Raw genomic sequence first — 20,822 nt, 5'->3', positions numbered from 1 at the left:
ACAAAAATCATTTGTGCATATCATTAAATCTTATTCTTAGCATTTTTTGCAAAATACTACAACCACAGGGGCTCCATTCCAGCCTGTACTGTTTTTTCCCACCACCACAGCCCCTGGCAGTCTACAAGAAGCTGAGATCCTTTTTAAATGACAGATGAGCTAGACTAGAAGTACAGAAAGATAACCATTCTTGAGTTAACAGCCTGGTAATTAACTCCCAGAGGACAGACTGACTCCATATAACAGTGCAGAAATGTCCAGTCAGTGTCCATTTTGGCTGGTGTGCCTGAGTGGCATAGTGCAGAATCAGGAAGAGAGATAAATTTGACAGAACTAGTATAGCTACATGTATATACTGTAGTTATGTACTGTAGTATATATATGCAGAGTCTGTCAAACAGAATGCAAAGGTGCAATGAATAGCTGTACTATTAGCACTGCAGCTTTGATGCCACTGTCTCAGACATCCTTCAGTTCGATGTAGAAAATCAATGTAACAAAATTCTTTGTGAGTCCTTATAGAAGAAAATGAACTCACAGGTCTTAGTTGAATCTGCCCATTCACAGCATTTTGCCCCTCTCACTTTAATGTGTATATTAAACCAGCATGGGCAGTGAGGATATAGAGTAAGTTGTTTTTTGTGTGTGGTTTTTTTTTTTTTTTTTTTTTTTTTTTTTTTTTTTTTTTTATCCCTAAGGATTAATAATTAGTATGGCATGATCCTTTTGCCACAAATCTTTCATATTTTTTTCTGTCAAGGATCTTGTGCAAGGTTGCTGCACATTGTCTTTGTTTCTTGATTTTCAGTATCTTTTGGGCTGTAGTGTGCCCTCCTGTTGGATAGCAGGAAAAGCAGTGGCACATGCCATCCAACGTTATGCCAAGAGGAGGAGAAGCAGCAGCACATGCAATGTGGTGTAAACCCCTTGCCATCCTCCTCCTGTTATCAGAGTGTAGTTTTCCACTGATGAATCATCTGTACCATGGCCTTGATATAAATACCATGCTAAGTGTTAATTAGTTTTGTTGCTCTCAGTGGTTTCCCTGTTTATCTATACAGGTTGTTATTTTAATCTTTGCTTCTGGTACTTTTATATGGTGTGGCTTTTTTTTTTTTTTTTTTTTTAGTAATAATTTAACAATTTTGCCCAAACGTTTCTATATAAAGATTTTAGCAATGTAAAAGTGATCTAAGTGACCTCTGCACATAGATTAATCAGTCTTAGACTTCCACCTTTCTTATTTTGACAGTTTTCAAGATTTTGAAGTGCTTTAAAAAATATATATAGGTTATTTAAAATCAATCTTACTGTATTTATCATGCTTTTTAACTTATGTAATGCAAACCTAATGTTGTCTGCAGTGACTTTATTCATATCAGAGGCAGCAGAAGAGTAAAAGCTAGTGTGTAGGGGAAAAATACTAAATTCTAAATAACAAATGAGAAAAGTAATGTAAACAGTTTGTGTCATTAAATAGCCTATTATGTTTGCTTAACCTGCTGACGTTGTGGTTAAGGACTCTCAAAGCATCCATTCCTGGATTGCTGCCTGAAAGATATTAATTTCGACTGCCTGAATTTTCTATATACTGCCTTATTCTTCCTATTGTACTAGCCACAGGTGGAGTTGTTTTCCAAGACTGCTGTGTGCATTCTCTAATCTGGCTGAAACAAAACAATGAATAAAGGATTTAAACATTAGTCTCTTCATCCACGTTCTTTTAGCTCACTGGTTAAGGCCGCAGATCAGAAAAGCAATTGTAAAAAGACACAGCAAAACGCTCTCCAAGCAGTAGATATCAATTACAGCCTTAGGAATGCTTTGTTTCTTCGGTAGTCGCTTTGAGTGTAATCTATGATCAATAAGGTATGTACTGTGATTGGATAGAAGTGACTTCAGTTAATGAAAGAAACAGTCATCAACTGTTTTTGGAAAATAATCATTATCTACTTTAAAACCAGACAAAAATATTAACCATATGTTTAATATCAAAAGCATATGTGAATTGTAAGTTATTTCAAAGCCTTGTATAGTATGTACTTTTTGTATATCCATAAATCGTGAATTTAGGTAATGTTGTGTAATTAATGTATTGATTGGATATTCATCTATATTATTTTGGATACTCTCCCAGTCTAGAAGTTACTGTGAGCAGTGAAATTCTTTGGCATTAAAAATGAGCAAATGAGCCTTTGCTAAAAGTTTCTGGCATTGCAGCTCAGGATCTTGGCTGGAGCATTGACTGCGGACTTTTGGCTGCAGTCACCAGAATCTACTTTGGAAATAGCGAGAGATTCAGACTTTGCATTGAAGGGCCAACTGCTTCTTGTGTTAGGTCCTCTTTTGGCTTTTTTTAATTTTTTTTCCAAATCTTTGTTTCTTTGCTTATAATGCCAATTATGCTTGGAGAGCATCCTGCTGCAATCTGGAAGAAAGCAGCATTTGGCTGGGAAATAACAATACAGGTCCTACTCATTATTTCTTCAGTGTAACAAAACATGTTAAATTTAAGTATGTGCTAAAATGCTATGCTGAATGGGATCAAACTACTCAATAGCTTATAGGACTATCTGAATTTAGTGAATGCATGCTGTATGTGTCACTGGAGTTGGTATTCCTTAGCTTTGTGGAGCACATGTGGGTGGTTGCACAGCATTGGAACTCAAAATCCAATTCTCTCATCTTTCTGCCCTAGATATTACTCTTATTTTTTTCTAATCCAAATTATACTGGTTCTTTATACAAAGCACAAAGCTAGTGATGTGTTCTCACTTACACTCTACTTTATTAGTTTTTATTTATTTATTTATTTTTGTCTAGGATAAATATAGAGGACAAAAGTAATACGAAGTATATACATTATTGTAATAATAATACAGCAGAACATATTGTAAACAAACACTTTTTTTTTTTTTTTTTAGGCCAGAGGGCTTTGTGTTCATTTTTTTGGCAGTTTGTTTTAATGTTAAGAGTTTCAAGTCAAGGTTATGTACAATTTATTTTCTCCCGTGGGAAGATAACTCGCTTTCAATTGGAACTTCAGAACAATGCATTAATCTTTGTTTGTTAGCCAGAGAAGTAGGCCTTAATTTTGCCAGTAATAGATTTCTCTGTGCATAATTGGATGGATTGGAAGCAACCTAAACATTTTTCTCCATTATTAGCAATACTACATTGCATTTACTGCTAACTGGGAGAATTACAACACAGCCCATGGCAGTAAATTGGTGGTGGTTCTGGATACTGTTACGCCAGCAGCTTCTAGCTTTCTGAGCATTATGAGCCCCCCCTCCCCCAGTCAGGAAGGATTTACTGCTTGGTGCTTGGTTAAGAGAAAAGATCAAGCAAGAGGGTTAGGTCATAAAAACTGAGGTGTATATGGGGAAAAAAAAATAAATTGGATGGAGTCTGCATATTTTGGCTTTCCATATTTTTAAAATATGGAGAAAAAAGCATGCTTTCAGTAACATCAGTCAAGCATAATCTGTTTGGTCAAGGATGTTTGCCAAAGATAGTCTAACATGCTGTGACTTGCTGATATAGGACCTTGCAAATACCGATAGCTATAGGAAAATCATTGTCTTCAGTTACCCATGTAAGTGTTCTATCTAGTGATGGTGTTGAGAATGTTCGGCTCTGCTGTTGAAATGGTACCTTTAAACAAGCAATTTGGCCACTTAGCTTGTTTCAATTATGTGATCCACTTACCCAGTAAGTCTAACTGGTTATTTTCTTGTCTTTCTGAAATTTAAGACCCCCCAAAATCCTAAAGGTCCACAGAAGATGACATTCTGAGACTGGTTCTCAAAGACTTACATTTTATTTCCTCTACCATTTTTTCAGTCCTTCCAAGAGGTAAACAGGGAAAAGCATCTAAATAACTAAAGGCTTTCTTTATTTGTGCTTCACAAATTTATAGGAATGTTTATAAAATTTAATCAAATAGACAATAGACACAGAATTGTATCTTACCTAGGAATCATAATACAAAAAGATTAACTGTTATGTTTTTATCTTGTGTGATTTTACAAAACAACCCAGAAGGAATGAAGTGTGATTAAAAGACATACATAGAATAGAGCAGCGGTTGGGAAACAAAAGCTGAAAAGACAAAGTGTAAAGATTGGTCTCAGATTTAAGTGCTTTGTGGTTAAGCAAACCATGTTCCAATGGAGTGTGGATATTATGACTCATCTGATTTCTTTTGTCAAATAAAAAAAAATATATATTTGAAAAGCTGATTGGTTTTCTCCAAGAAGTTCTTTATACAAGACAGATGAGAAGGTAAAGAATGGCTTTCTAGAGGGACCATGGTATCACCATGATTATGATTATGTTTGGGAAAAATAGACACATTTGTGGACCCACAGATCCTCCTCCTGGCTTCAGGCAGACCTGACAAAAGCTTTGCAAGCCATTTTGCAGAGACCTAGGTAATATTGCTTGCAGGCTTTTCTTGGTTCTGGGAAATGTTCATTGTCCAAAACCTGATTAGATGTAATTCTGAAAGTGAACTTAAACTCTATTTAAAAGCTGAGTTATATTGCTGCCAAAACTAATTGTAATGCTTCTTTCTGTATTGTAATTAACCTGCAACTTTAATTTCTGAAATAGGCTTAAGAAATCCAATTTAGAGTTTGGTTTAGTGCTTTACACAGAGCTCTTAATTGCTACAGGGACTGTAATGACAAAAGCTCACGTGAATGTTTTATAATTGGAACTAAAAATGGCAGATGTGCTTCCTTCATAGGAAGTGCCTGAGGTGAGAATTACAGCTGTTTGCATCCTCAGCTGATGATTTTGCTTTTCTTTGTTCTGCCCCTGCTTCTGATTTGTCAGTGATTTAACTATGTAAAAAACTGTACATTTAAAAATTTTTCAGTTTAATTTGGTCTTTTGGTAAGTTTGCTTAACTTATTTAAATGATCTCACAGTCCATCCTGGTCCTAAGCAACGTAAATTATCCCATCTAACATTTTTTATACATTTCATTCTTATTTTCCTGAACGATTGAATTATTCCAACTCTTTATTCAGCTTCCAAGCTGTTTATTCTCTATGTATTGCTTAATATCTCTCCAGGGATTATGTGCAGTAGCTTAGGTTGTGTTATATTATTTTTTTCCCTTAATGGGATCTTTGTTGAAAAATAACTGTTTTGCGATTTTAGTATTTTAGGAAAAACAAAAACAAACGGATAAAATATGTGTTAAAAATACTGCAATGGTTTGTTATCTTTTAAAGACAGAACTGTGAAGTTCTAAAACAAGTGTTGCAAAAATATTTTTTATAGATTTCTCAGTTTGCAGAAGATATTATTTGTGGTAATAAAAAATAGCCACATATTGTAGCCATGTATCTTTATATAAAAATTGCCATATATCTATTTGTTTTAGTTCAAAAGATAAGAATTAAGAAATATTTAACCCCCGTGACATTAAATCAGTTTACAGAAAAGCAGCAGCAATATATGGTTCCTTTTCATTTTTAAAAATCAACCTGTAGTCAGTGTAGAAAAAATACTTTTAATTTCATTATAAAACATGAGTCTATAATTTTAATGAATTGCATATGCATTATTATTTACATTTAATATATCTATGCACATATTTATATACAGATTTTTAGACAGATAGATACACACACATTTTGTGTCTGACTTGGTCCTGGTTTGCCTCGGTCTCATGATTTGCCTCTTAGAGACAGTGTATGTACCCTAGACCCTTGTTGTCATCTCCTGGATTTCGAGCCACTGAAAACCATAGGAGCCAGTGTTACACGTGTTTGGGTTTGATATCCCAGGACTGGTGTAGCAATGGGGAAAGAGCAGATAGCCCAGCTGTGAGCAGGCTGTGGCTTCCACCCCCTTGGCAGCGATAGATGGCAGCAAATCTGTATTTGGGAACAGTTCTTTCTACATAGGGTGCTTGTGGAATGCATGACCTTGGTGATGTCAGCTGTGAAACCTGGAAGATGGTTTGGTTAGCAACTGGATTTTCCTGGAGAGTTTGTGTTTGTTTTTGTTGTTTTGAAGTACAAAGCAAAACAACAAAAGTTGTCAAATTGATTAAAGTGGCTTAAGGATAAGCATATGCATTTCAAAATTTCCTTAATTAAACCTCTGATTGAATGGATATATACACTTGTCTGCATGTACATGGATAAAATGTACATAACACCCAGACATTTGAAAGCATTCATTATAAATTGATGTAGCAAACAGACATAAATCAACAATAGTCACTGAAATTATAGAAATTGCCTAAATTTCCTCTTGGCTCTTGTTTTTTGGAATCAGGTATGATTTTATAGGTGACACCACAAGACTCAAAGTTTTTGCAATGTAAAGTCAGTAGATAGCCACAAAAATGTAACATTATTATGTGATAGGAATCAGGAGAAAAGCTAAAAGCTGACACAATAGTTTGCTAGCATGATACAGACAGTCTTCAGTTGACTCAGAAATACTGTGCAGATACCTTTTTTTTTTTTCTTTTCCTCTCTGCAATCACCTGGAACTTTGTATTTTCTACAGAAGCTAGAATAATGTAAAATAGAGTGGCCATAGAGTGGCCACTAAGCTAATTGTATGGAATAATAAAGGTGAGGTCAAAATTCAGCTGCCACCTTTCATTCAGCTGGAAGCTAGTGAAAGAGGGTGAATCCCTGTGCCATTTGACAGCTCAAGTGATGGAAGCAAATCACAGGGTATTGGTTTCATTTAATGTGTGAAGCACTACAGTTATCAAATACTGAATTCATAGCTTTAGTCTCCTTGATTATTAAGGAGTGGGCTTTGAGCTTTAGATTAACCAGGGCTCATCTTCCTGTGTCGTTGCAGTTTTAGACTATGCTTGTCTACATGGAAGAGTTGACAGGTTTTTGAACATTGAATATATGGAGTATATGTGGAGTCTAACTTACCTGTAATTTAGATGAGCTGTAGTAAAACGCTTTAAAATATTTTACTTTTGTATTCAAATAGAAGTTTGTTTGAACTGCTGCTGTAATCAGTCAATCCACTGTCCATTTCTGAGTGGAAGGGAAAAAAATATGAAGTACATAAAGCTTCTCAGTGTTTTCATTACAAATGACTCCTCTGAGTCCTGTTTCTTCAGACCCCCTTTTTTCCTTTACCCCAGCTGAGGGGTGTAATCATCTTGAGCTGTGTAATCATAGGAACTATGAATTTGCAGTTAATATTCCCTTTGAAATCAAGGAATTCCCTTTTCATGAGCAAATACTTGCAGGCATAGGACATAAATGTATTCCTTCAGTCCTGGCTGGGCTTAAACTTTAGAGAAGCACTGTGGTGGCTTTATGGTGGTGGGAAAGAAACAGTTTTAAGCTGGAAAATGTTATTAGATTTTATTTATTGAAATTAACAAGCTTTTGTAACAAACTGATTATGGTATGGAAAGACAAATATATATATATATATATATAATATATATTATAGATATATATTATATAATATATATATATATTATATATTATATATAGTGTATATATAATATATATATAGTGTGTGTGTATATATATGTATTATATAAACAAACCAACCAAACTAAAAAGCATACACTTGAGGAACAGCTTTGCTTCCATGGGGACACCTCCTGCCCATTCTCTGGTCTCCAGCCCTCGCACTGAACATCATGTCCCCCTGCTGAGTTGGGCTGGACCCAACACCAGGGCCAGACCATGGTGGCTCCTTTTCTCATGCTGCTCCTTGTTCCTTACACCACTGCCCCTGGCTTCCTCCACCAGTCCCTCCAGAGCTGTACTCCCTCCTCAGTCTCTTCTCAGCCCCTGCTCAGGCCACCACCTGGCTCCAACCCTGCTTTGGCCCACAGAGAGTCCCTCTTTGTTGAGTTAAGTATCTGCTGGGTTAAGTTAAATCAGCTCAGCATGGACACGGATGAGATCCAGAGCCAATGAGCAACTGGGGGCACTGATGGGTATGGAAGGAAACAGAGCCTCTTGTTCTTGTCAATAGTAAGCCATAAAGTCTGTTAAAGCTATAATGTGACACTTCAGAGCAAGAAGCACATTTTTATTAAAACAACATTGCAAATACTTACAAATTCAATTACAATTCATATTCTATGCAGTGCATAATTTCAAAAAGTTTAGGGTATGTGTAAAAAGTAAAAGCTTAAGGTATCTCTTTTTGCAGAGATGCTGTCTTTTGCCATCTGGAAGGATGAGGATGAACAGTAGCTTCAACTTGAAAATCCCTCTTCTATAATGTGCTGGTGCTTCCCTAGCTAGGAATGACTAGTTTGTTCAAATGCCGTAATATTCCCTTTTGTAAGTGGAATGCAATTTAGAGGTTCTGCTAGGAAAACAAATAAACACATTTGAAGAATAAACTAATTGGGATACACATATTCAGCTTGCATGTTAGTGAAGGTTCATTAAAGCATTACGATAAACTATTACTGTTTGCTATACATGTCTGTATAATCAGAATTCTTACACTTGCTTCTGAGTAGACCACGGAGAAATTTCTTCAAATATTTTATGAAAACATAATTATCATTTCCTAATCTTGAGAATGGTTAGTTAATCAGTACCTCATGAGCAGTAGCATTTTATAATAAAATGGAACTGCCTTTGGACTCCAGCCCAGAAACTGTACACCTTGTAGACTACGTCTGAGCTCTTTTGGCAAGAAGTGAAATTCAAGTACAACAACTATATTCAGTGTTTTAGGGTACTTTATTTCATGAAAGGTTCTGTTCCATAAGGTCTTTACTTTTCATGGGGAATATTATGGCTTTATGGATAGTTGGCCATTTTACCAAGTATTTTACCTTGCTATGCTTACTGATAATTATTTGTAATTATTTTACTGATAATTATTAGTGTCTAAATTATTCGGAGCTATAAGCCTTCAGAAGCTTGGAAAATCAGCCTAAATTTAATCAAACATGCTTAGAGATTATGATTCTCGTGCTTCTTTTTAACATGGCATTTTGAAACTAGGGGAAATACCAAAAATTAAAAATAAATTTCAAAATTGTAAGTACAGTTCTTTGTGCATTGTTAAGCTAATTACCATATGTGACAGCTCTGAATTATGTTGGGATCTGAATTTTCTAGGTGAGAATGTTCTAGGATTCTAGAACTGCATACGTAAGAGGATGGTCTGTGTATGTTCTACACCAAGTCACACATTACACTTCAGAGAACACACTGGCCTCGTGGAATTCATTGCTTTTCTCATTCGTAAATTAGAGGCTATCATTCAGAAAAAGAGTCATTGTTTTGGGGAGCTGAAATATTCGCTGCGCTGCAAAGGAGAATGCTGTGTAACTGGAGTGCATGACACAGGAGTATACTGTTGGCTGTCAGCTTTTGCACTTACCTCTCCCACTACATTCATGACTGCATGTTTGTAACTAAATGTTTGTAACGTTCTAAAACTAGGACAATATTTTTTTTAAGGTTAATGGAGCAAGGTAAAGTGTAAAATACCACTTCTGATTGAAAGATTCTGCTTTTTATGCTTTTGCTGTAATGGGCTAATGGGCACAATATCCATTAGGGCAGTGCTTAACTTATGTTAGAAACTTCGTCTAATCAGTCACTTGAGCTTCCTTAGCTTAATTTCTATGCTTCACAGCCACCTCTGAAATATATGCATGTAACAAATGCATTCAAGAGTGCCTCGGCAGAGGAGGTGAAAACTCAAGCAGCTTACACACTGTGTGTCTGTGTGTGTGTTGGGCAGGAAGACAAACAGTCCACTTTTTCACTAGATGAAAGTTAAGTGCAAAGGTATTTTTTTCTCAGTGAAAAGAAAACATATCCCATTTATCCCATTTTGTTTTAAATAGGAAAACTGAAAGTGCGTATATGTTAATAGCATGCCCTAGAATTTCTAAAAGAAACTTTTAGAACTTTTTATATGTAGAGATTATCTGCAGATGCTTTATTTTGTTTCATTTCATTTTGGCATTCTAGCAGAGACTGCTTTAAAGGATGACTTCACTGAACGACTGACAAATTTGGATGTGTCAAACAGAGATGAAGATACATGGGTTTTGGATTGCAGATTGGGGCAGTCAAGCCCATTTGCTCATTCATGTGAGAAGGAGAAGATCAACAGAAATGTGTTGCATTTAAGCCTGGAACTGAATGTAAGTAGGACTCTATTCATACTATGCTGGATTTCAACAAGCATTTATTATATACTGTTATGTTTCTGGTATGCATTTATTTCTGGTGTCTAAAACTGTGTTCTAAAAAATCTGGCAAACTGGAAAGTTTTGGATGGGATATAGTTTTCCAGATGGTTTCTGAGTCCATATGCCTATATGTGACTAAGCCAGAGAGCGATAGATATATATGTGTGTGTGTATATATATGTATATAAATAAATAAGATGCATGATGTATCATTACTGAAATCATGATGGGCATTTTGTTTAAATCAGTTGCTTTCCTGGAAATGGACTGGAGGAGCTCGAAAGTATGAGATGACCAGAAAGATTTGAGTCAGTAAGTGGTGTGTGTGCATGCATGTGTACATATGCACGTATATATAGGCGTGTGCACAGCCCAGGACTGCTGTTAGTTTCAAAACTTCTCGAGGTTTTGAAGCAGCTGAACTGGCATTGGAGTCAGACTGGCCATATATGAGACAGAAGAAGTTGATAAACTTGCTGGGAGACACTGAAGTTTTGGGTGCCAACCTGATTTAATTATAACTTGAGACACTAGTTTAACGTGGCCCAGTCAGATCTACCTGGGAGTATTTACGTGTTCCAGGGACGAGGAAGTAGGCACATTTTGGCAGTAGTTTTCAAATTGGAGGGAGAAAGGAATAGAACGTAGTAGATGAGAAAAGAACCATGGAAAGAATGAAAAGATCAAAAGACAATGCTTTGAAGACTAGATTACATTTACAGTATGTGCAAACAAGAAACACTGAAAAAAAAATAATTGTGCAACAGTGACATCTATTGGTAGAGAGACTAAAACTGACATAGAAGAACATTTATAATGTAATACTTCACGATGATTAAACTCACCTTTCTTGTTCTCTTCAGCTTGTTATAAAACTAGTTTCGTGTCCTAACCTTCTTTTCCTAAAATAATTAATTGGAATGTTTCTGTATTACCATGAAAGTACAGGTTTATACTTGCAATAAAATGTTGGTACGAAAACAAATAATTGGATTGAAAAGCCCTGTGGCACAGTTGTTACTGCTACTACAAATACATGCTACAACAGGAAGAATCCAGTCAATGAGAGTAATTCATCTGTATTTAAATCCTTGTATAGAGCATAGAGCAGGTGGGTCTTTACATCAAGTCCTTTAAGCACAACAATTTCAGTAATGTAAGAGAAATCAAAGATTAGTAAGCAGTTTATTTCTATTTTTCTTCATTCAAGCAGCATTTTCTGTCTAGAAATCTTAGTGACTACGCTATGAAAGAGGGAATTAACATATAAGAATATTTATTCAGCCGTTTCTAAGAGATTCAGAACAAGAGCCCCAATTTCTATTAAAAAAAAAGGGGGGGGGGGGAGAGGTGTGCTTAGCATGTGGCTGATAAGCTGTGAGTGACCCACCAAGACATTGTATCCTGCAGCTCACTCCCTGTGACCTTCTTTCTTGAAAGTCTTTCAGAACAGAACTCTGGGATGAATTACTTGCAGAACCCTAGGGTCTCTGCCTATTTTTCTGCTGCAAGATGAGCCCAGGTCGAATTGTGTAACAAGGGGTTGGAGGAGGAACTGCTAAAAGAATGGTGGTGAAAAGGTTGCTGCTGGTGCTGCCATCAGAATCTGTTTGCACTGTAATACTATAAGAAGCCTTTAAGAATGGTCATTACCAGAGATAAGCTGTATGAATTGCTCTGGTGACAGCAATCTGTTCCCAGATGTCTTTCCTGTTCAGTCCTCAGACTGAACAGTAAGACAGTTGTGGTCAAAAAATGAGTGCGTGTCTGAAGAACAACTCCAAAACAAAAATGTTTCCAGGAAATGCCAGCCAAAATGGACTGATTTACTTACTCAGCCATACTAGATCCAGTCATGTGATCTATGGCCCTTTCTTACTGGTGGGGAAAAAAAAAAAAACACAACAGTTTAGCCTAATTGACCAAAAAGTTGGGCACTACTGATTTAAAATGTAGCTATATTCATTACAATGGCAATAAGAAAAACAAAGCTGCTTTGCTCTGCTCTACTTTTGATATATTAGGAGCAGCCTTATATAAATTTGCAATATATTTGTATATGTTCATATCTAGGTAGAATCATAGAATCATCCATGTTGGAAAAGACCTTCAAGATCACCAAGTCCAACCAAGAACCTGACTTTCGCACTCCCATCACTAAACCATGTTCCTTAGTGTCGTGTACATGTGTCTTTTAAATACCTCTGGGGATGGAGATAACACCACTTCCCTGGGCAGCTTGCTTATATTACTGAACAGATGTTTCTATGTAACTATTACTTGGAAGGAGGCAGATAAATTAGGTAAGGGAAACAATGAATAAATTCTTCTCTAACAGGAGTTTAAAATGCACATTCCATATCAGAAGCCTGAAAAAAAGTACTGCATTAGATTTTAAGATCTTAGTCTGAGCATGCTGGGTTCTCATTAGCAATCAGCATGTACAAGATACAGAGATACAGAAGATACTGAAGCAAAATGAAAATGCAACCCCACCCTATACTTTATACAGTACTTTATCTCAGATAAAAAGGCACTTAAATGAGGTATGAAACTGCAGCTAAAATAGATATTAATAGATAACAATTACTAAAGAAATTCTGATACATTATTTGATGTGACTGGATTTTATTTTACAAAATTGTGTTGTTTTGTTTTTTTTTTTAAAAATCTTTAAACTATTACATCATGGTGTATATGGGGAACAAGAGACCTGTTGAATGCAATGGAGGACAGAAGAGAGCAATCTAGAAAAGTAAAGCACAAAGGCAAAATATTCAGATTTAATCTCCGTTCTCATACTCAGTGCCAGCCTTTGTGCCTTACTGCACAGAGGTCTCAGTTTACTTACACAATTTACAGTTATCTTTTATTCTCTGTCTTTGTTAATTGTATGTCTGCTCATTTTAAACCCGATCATCTGCTAAATTCTCTTCTACAAGCTCTCCCTCTGAGCTACTGTAGGTTTATACCTTCACCCTTCATTAGGTATAATGATACGATATAGATGTCTTCAAAACAGTAAATTGTCTTTTTTTAATGTGCCTTTTGTTTTTATAACTATGTAACTGTTCTGATATTTCTTTTTTCAATTTGCCTAAAATAGTTAATATACCAGTGTCAAGCAGAATTGTGATTAAGTCATTGAAAAACACTGGGTGTATAGTCTCCCTAGACCAAATGTGTCTGATGTTCATTGTTAGTATTACTTAATGTTGAAATTTGTTAAGAATTATTGTATCTATGTACTTGTTGCTAAGTCTAAACTTAATTGTTTATATTTCGCTCTCTATAGATACCTCAAGGGAGGCTGTAGCGAGGTGGGGGTTGGTTTGTTCTCCCACGTGCCTGGTGACAGGACGAGGGGGAATGGGCTTAAGTTGAGCCAGGGGAGTTTTAGGTTAGATGTTAGGAAGAACTTCTTTACTGAAAGGTTGTTAGGCATTGGAACAGGCTGCCCAGGGAAGTGGTGGAGTCACCATCCCTGGAAGTCTTCAAAAGACGTTTAGATATAGAGCTTAGGGATATGGTTTAGTGGGGACTGCTAGCGTTAGGTCAGAGGTTGGACTCGATGATCTTGAGGTCTCTTCCAACCTAGGAATTCTGTGATTCTGTGATTCTATTTACAGTGAGTATAATGGTGATAATCAGATTTCCAGTTGCTCACGTATACCAAGTTAACAAAGGTGAAGACAATGGCATCAATCCAGGGCCTATACATTTCCTTCCATATTCTCTCTCCTTTCTATTTTAAAGCATCTGAAGAGTTAAAATAATAAGTATAAAAGATGCACAGTTGGCAGGAGAGGCAGAAGGAAGAGTTGGAGAATGTTAAGATCCTTATCCTTATCAATCAGCACTGGGGACAGTGCAGAGGCCAGGACTGTGTCAACTGAGCCTCAGATCAATTCAAATTGCAGGAGTGAAGCCTGCAGCTTCACTTGGCTTTTCTTAAGCCTGGCACAGTTTAGTGCATATTTTGATTCTATAATGATTTTCAAGAAATTATGCAAACTATTCTTGTTTCCAGCCCCTTTATGTTGAAAATGCATCGGAAATTTTTCTACACAGTTCTACCATTTTACTGTTCTGTAGACCATGTCTCTATGCCTTGTTCATGTTTCCGTGGTTTGCTGTTATAATCTGAAAAGGCAATCTAGATAGATATGCTGTCAGAAAGCCTTGAGTCTTGCTGTATAAAAATGATTGAAAAGACTAGTTTTATTTCTGCCTTATTGTGTGCTTTCTTCAAGGGTAGTTATAAAGTTTCCTTCAGGGGAGCTCTCAGACACCTCAAGAACAGCAGTGGAGTGAGCTGTAGGTGTGACTTCTGTCTGTGATGAAATGTAGGTCAGTAAGGGTGTGGATTATTAAATGTTCTTTAAACTATAAGGAATTATTGTCCTTTTGTATAATTAATGCATTGACTGTCCTGAAAGTTGCTGTGATGGGCTGTAGGGGCTTTTCAGAGGCACCAGAGGGTTGTCAGTTTTATTAAGTGAAGAAGCTTGTAACGTTATCATAACTGCTTTTTTTTTTTTTTTTTTTTTTTTTTTTTTCCTAAAGAATTTGAAGTCATCCTTCATTTCATCCTTCAGATGCAGCATTAAAGTCTGTTCAGACTTCCCTCATGAGGTAGAACCACCCAATGTTAAAACACTTCTGTCAGCGAACTGGCTCAGTCTCATTTGCATATGCATGGAATGATCTCCTTTTTATGTAAAAATATTAAGGGCATGTATCAATACATGCATTTTACTAAGAAACACTGTATTTCTTCATCAGCTATCCAGTCCCTTCACAGGGGCTGTCCGGTGGGTGACTGTCAGACTGTGAGAAGCCAGTCATTACAGGATCTTTATTTGAGGTTGGGGCTTTATGCATTGTGTGCTGAATTTAAGATACTGGTTGGCTTCTAGTTTTTGATAATTTCTCTGATGGTAGGTACAGGGACAAATTCCCTTTTTCATCCTAATGCTTAAAAAGTTTAATGTTTTCTTCTCTGTTCCTCTAGTTTATTATCAAGAGATTAGGTACCTATAAAACAGTCTCATTTTCTGTAGCCTTGTGAGATTGCTTCTGTGGTGGTTTTACCTGGCTGAACAGCTGAGCTCCACCATAACTGCTCTCTCACTCCCTCAAAAGGAAAGGGAGAGAAAATACGATGGAAAGGGCTCAAGGGTTGAGATAAGGACAGGGTGATCACTCAATAATTATTGTCACGGGCAAAATAGGTTCAATATAGGGAGATTAATATAATTCATTGCCTATTACTAACAGACTAGAACAGTGAAAAACTAAAACTAAAAACACCTCCCCCGCATACACCCTCTTCTCCCTCTTCCCAAGCAGTGCAGGGGAACAGGGAATGGGGGCTGTGGTCAGTCTACAGCACTTTGTCTCCGCTGCTCCTTCACGGACCCTCTCTGCCCCTGCTCCTCATGGGGTCCCTCCCACGGGATGCCGTCCTACCCGAACTGAGCCTGAGGGGGCTGCCCATAGGCAGCACCTCTTCAAGCACTGCTCCCACATGGCTCCGTACCATGGGGTCCATCTGTCAGGAGCAAACTGCTCCAACATTGGTCCCCCATGGGTGGCAGCTCCCCCCAGACTACACAGGACCAAAAGCTCCTGTGTGGGCTCCTCTCCACGGGCTGCAGCTCTGGCCTGGGGCCTGCTCCTGCGGGGGCTCTCCATGGGCCGCAGCCTCCTCCAGGCCACAGCCACCTGCTCCAGCGGGGGCTCCTCTGTGGGTTGTAGTGTGGAGATCTGGGGGACAGCCTGCTCCACCAGGGGCCTCTCCACAGGCTGCAGGGGAACTGCTGCTGCCTGCATGGAGCACCTCCTGACCTCCTGCGCTGACCTTAGGGTCTGCAGGGCTGTTCCTCTCACATTTTCTCACTCCTCCAGCTGCAGTTAACAGCATTTTTTTTTTCCCTTTCTTCAATCTTCTCTCCCAGAGACCCAACCAATGTTGCTCCCATACCCGGCTCAGCTCTGGCCAGGGGCAGGCCCCTTTTGGAGCAGCTGGAGCTGGCTCTGATCTGGCATGGGGCAGCTGCTGGGCTCTGCTCACAGAGCCCACCCTGCAGCCCCCTGCTACTAAAACATTGCCACGTAAACCCAATACATTCCACCCCTCATCTCTGTGAAAAACATGTTTAAGAATTATCAACACAATATGACCTTATATGGAGTTATAAGGGATATAACTGAACTTTTCATACATACTATTAAAATCTAGAATAGTTAGATTGTGGCTATTTTCAGTAACCTGCTTACAGACAATATTCATAGGACTTTCACAGTTTGGTGACCCTAAATTATTACACATAAGTTTTTTTATTCTATCTAAGTGTTAGTGTAGTGTTGTCGACACCTGTTGTCACCTGTTATATTTTGGCATCATCTAGTAAGTATGTTTAGTTTAAAATACAGCTACATGAGTAACTTCATAGAAGGTTTTTGATCACTGAACAACCAAACTACTTTTGAAAAACACAATACTGTTTATACAGCATAAGTTAACCATACCTCAAATAAATATGCACATAAAATATGCAAAGCATAACTATAGAAGTTATCAGAACAATAGTAATTGTTCTTTGAACAATTATCCTGTGGTTGAATATAAAAATAGGTATACATTTAAATGTAATGAGTATAAAATTTTGGTTCAGTAACGTCAATATTGCCCGATATTTTGTCATAAACTGAAGTTTAGAATTGCTGTAGACTTGCCTTAGAGAAGTCTGGTCTTGGAAGAAATTTTCACCAGTGCTGAGATAGCTTCCTGCCACTTGTCTTAGTAACACTGGGTTGTAAGAGAAAGTTGGCACAGGGAGTGAAAAAGACTTTCCTTATGTAGCACTTCCTTTTATGATACTGGTCTATATAAGCCTAGAAAACCAGGGCAGTAAGTTGTAGCTTATTGGGATGTTCCTTGCCTTTGCCCTTGATGATTAAGCACAGCAGAGGTGCAAGTCCAGAACTTTCTGCATGCAGGAAATGGCAGATAGGAAGGTAGATAGTGTTGTTCTATGCTTAAATCACAAGTGAAGCTGGGAGTGATTCCAGTACTCTTTGTCTATAGGTATGTATGCAACTTTGTAACTGAAAAGGTGTCGGTAGGCATTGTCTAAGCCCTTGGTATTATTAAGATCTGATTTCAGGAAACTTGCTTCCTGCAGTATATACCAATGACTTTCGCTGTTGACTTTATGACGACTTTACTTTCTATAGTATCCTTAAAGGGAAACACATGCTTTTTGTACATAAACACTACACCAAAACATAAGTATGTTGGCATACATAGCTGTTGCTAGTTTGTAGCATTCAGCTTTTCAGTAAATGTTTTCCTGTAATGTGATACAATGGTGCCAGGCACAGCTGATCTGCCTGGGAAGGACGGCTTTCGGCTTGGTGTTTACACAAGGCTACTCAGCACAGCGAAACGGCTGACTGCAGAATGACCCCTCTGCCTGGGTGCAACAAAATCAGTGCTGTCTTTGAATTTCTAACATACCGATGTGGAAATCTGAGTAAAGTAACTTCTTAAAGGCAGGGGGATAAGACGATTAGAAACTCTTGCAGATTTGCAGTCTCAGTAGTTCCAAAAATAGGAAAAGTGAAGACTTTAGAGGAGAACCTGACCCGAACATTAATGATTTCCTGAATTTCAACTGTGCCAAAGTATTTTGCACTTTCATGTGTGTTAAGAAACATGTAAAGAGAGTCCCTGACAGCTTCTCTTAATGCCGATTTATGCGGACGTGAGGATTTCCTGCAAGTACACTCACCCATGTTACCTAAACTATCTTACCCACGCGCCGCACAGAACGAGGTTACCAAAGAAGAGAAAGGTGTGAGCAGAGGGGGTCGTTTCGCAGCAGTCCCGGCCCCGGGGCGGCGCAGTGCCTGCTCCAGAGCTGCTGCGGGCTCCGGGTCCCGTCCGGCCCCGTCCCGGCGGCGGCTCGGGGGCGCTGGGCGCGGTGCCCGGCGGTGCTCGGCGCAGGAGGGAGGGAGTAACGCGAAACCAGGCGCGCTGGTTTTTGCCCGTGGCCCCGCGGGCTGCGATCTGCATTCCGGATGAAACCTGCAGCAAATCGGAAGGCAGGCTCGCTCTCGCTTTTTTTTTCATCGTCCCCCCTCTGGATTCGACTTCGCGGGCGCTCGCCGGGGCTCTCTTCGGGCAGCCGAGACCTGGAGCTCCGCACGGCAGCACCAGCGGGGAGCTTCGGGCTGACTCGGGCTTGACTTCGTTATGGGTGCAGGGCGGCGGACCCCGACCCCAGCGGAAGGGCCGTGCCGAGGCGTCCCGCGGGCGTTCAGCGCCGGGCAAGGCGTCCCGCTCGGCTCCCGCCCCGAGGAGGCAGCTCCCGGCCGCCGCCCGGCCGCCCCGCGCGTCTAGGCGCCCCGCACCGCCGCCCCGCTCCGCGTGCCGTGCCCCAGAGCCCTTGGTGCCGGTGACCGGGCCCCGCGGCCGCCCAGGACTCGCCGCGTGTCCCCGCGGGCCCCATGGGCTCCGCGGCCGCCGGGCGGAAGCAGCCGCAGCGGGGCCGGGCCGCTGCCTGCCCGCGCCGGGCCCGCGCCCCGCCGCCGCTGCCTTGACCCCGCCGGCTCCCGGCATGGAGGGAGCGGGCTGGGGGCCGCCGAGCCCGGCAGACGGCGCTTGCACCACTTTTTCCATGAAGACGCGATTCGGACTGACGGCCAGGTTGGAGCCGGCTGCCGCCGAGGAAGGGACGGTGCTCAGAGGCTTCCAGCCCCTGCGCGGCAGCCCGGACGGCCGTGCCGAGGAGCCCCGCGAGGGGAGCGGTGGCGACGGCTCCGAAAAGCCGGGTGTCCCCGCCGGGCCGATGGCTGGCAGCCGGCCCGAGCCGCCGCCCGAGGCCCCCGAGCTTGGCCAGCGGTCCTCTCGCCGTCTAGGGTCGGCACAGAGCTCTCCGGCCGAGTCCGACGGCGACGACAAGGATGCCATTCTGGTGCAGGGCACTTTGGTGCACACGACGAGCGATACGGAGTCGGACTGCGAGGGTAAGGACCTCGACAGCGACGGGACCCATGACAGCGAGTGCGGGCTACACAACGCGGCTTTTTCCGCTGGGGCTTCCGACGGTAACAGTGGAACCCAGGAGGAGTCAGAGGACTCGGAGGGGTGCAACCACAGTGATGACACCGCGGATAGAGATGAAACTGAGTTACACCCGCCAATTTCGAAGTGGCTCCCCAAGGAGCTGGATGGTTTTCTGGAGCATGACTCCAATGGAAAAGCCCGAATGCTAATGGATGAGCACTTGAGTCGCTTGCTTGCTGGAGGGGAATGCCCTCCAGAGCTTCCAGACGAAGAACAAAGACCTTCAGCTGATAATACATCTCTCCATAAGGCAGCGCTGGCTGAAAAGACTTTTCAGCTGCCCGCTTTCTTTAGTGGACTACGAGTGAGGAAAAAGGGACTAGGCACAGAGGACGGGGAGACTGTTACAGAAATCAAACCGAGGGAGAACGATTTAGCTCTGCTGAAGTTACGACAGCCTGTTAAGAAATCCAGTATTACATCAGGTTTGACCACAAAGAAAAAATCAGCAGAACCTAAAGCAAGTCCTACTTTCCTGGAACAGCTCTCCCACTTGTTAAACATAGACGTCTCCAAGAATGATGATAGAACTGAAGATTCTGGTGAAGGCTTTGGGGAGACTGAGGACAGTGATGAAGCTCAAGAGAACAAAGCCCCTGGCAAAATAGAACCACAGTTTCCCTCTGAGGATATAAAACCAAACCCTGCTGAATCTGCACTGGATGTCTTTAAAGCTTTATTCACACGGCCTCCCAAAAAAGAAACAACTGCAGATCCTTCAGAGCTGGAAGCCCTAAAACGCAAAATGAGAAATGAAAAGGAGTCCTTGAAAGCCGTATTTGAAAGGTCAAAATCCAGACCTGGTGATGGACCATCAGACAAATCTGTAGGTTGACTTACTTTTTCTTCCTAAAATCTGGAAGTATATGGATATAAAATATTTTATTGTTTTAAATTAATGGTGGGGACATAAGGTCAAAGTGTTGGAATTGTCTTCTACTTTAGCAATCTCAAATTTTGGATTCCAAACTGAAGAAATCCTGGGGCTTTCAAAATTGTCAATCATCTCAAGTTCTTGCAGAAATCAAAGAGACCTGGTGATAATCACAGATTTGGATTAAAAGTCAGAAATTAAACATCAGTTTCTGATTTTAAAAGATGATTATGAAACAGTTGCCCATATATTAAGTAGAGCTTAAAATGAGTTTTGTGTTGCAAATACAAACTGTGATATTATTTAATAGTTTCCCAATCTCCCTCTGCCTTCTTTCTTTGATTATTATTTTTTTATTATTTTTATTTTAGTTTTAAAAGTACTATTTCATTTTGCCTTTAGGAATAATTCTAGGATAAGACCTGATACAAGAAGTTGTGGATGATCTTCAGTTTGATTTGTCCAAGGCAAATGTATTCACACAGCCTCCCAAAAAAGAAACAACTGCAGATCCTTCAGAGCTGGAAGCTCTGTAAAATTTAAATTTAAATAGAATTTTATAGTATTTTTTTCTTATTTACTTACATATTTCGGCTTTACAAATATGGAGAAGTATT

General features: G+C 39.9%; 1 protein-coding gene across 4 annotated transcripts in view; it reads left to right on the top strand.

Moving 5' to 3' along the window:
• FMN1 (formin 1) overlaps positions 1–20,822 on the top strand; it is a 205,441-nt gene that overhangs the window by 32,714 nt on the left and 151,905 nt on the right. For 2 of the 4 annotated variants that reach the window (XM_084522357.1, XM_084522356.1), the window contains one exon: positions 9,972–10,147. In XM_084522357.1, the coding sequence (XP_084378483.1) occupies positions 9,972–10,147 (176 nt within the window). Of the gene's footprint in view, positions 1–9,971; positions 10,148–18,842; positions 20,158–20,822 lie in introns of those variants that run through there. The other 2 variants (XM_084522359.1, XM_084522358.1) reach the window with 1 other exon arrangement.

The sequence above is a fragment of the Aythya ferina genome, assembly GCF_964211825.1.
Source record: "Aythya ferina genome assembly, chromosome: 5".
NCBI classification, from domain to species: Eukaryota; Metazoa; Chordata; class Aves; order Anseriformes; family Anatidae; genus Aythya; species Aythya ferina.
The sequence above is the reverse complement of the archived record's forward strand: the minus strand, read 5'-3'. Positions and strand labels throughout refer to the sequence as shown.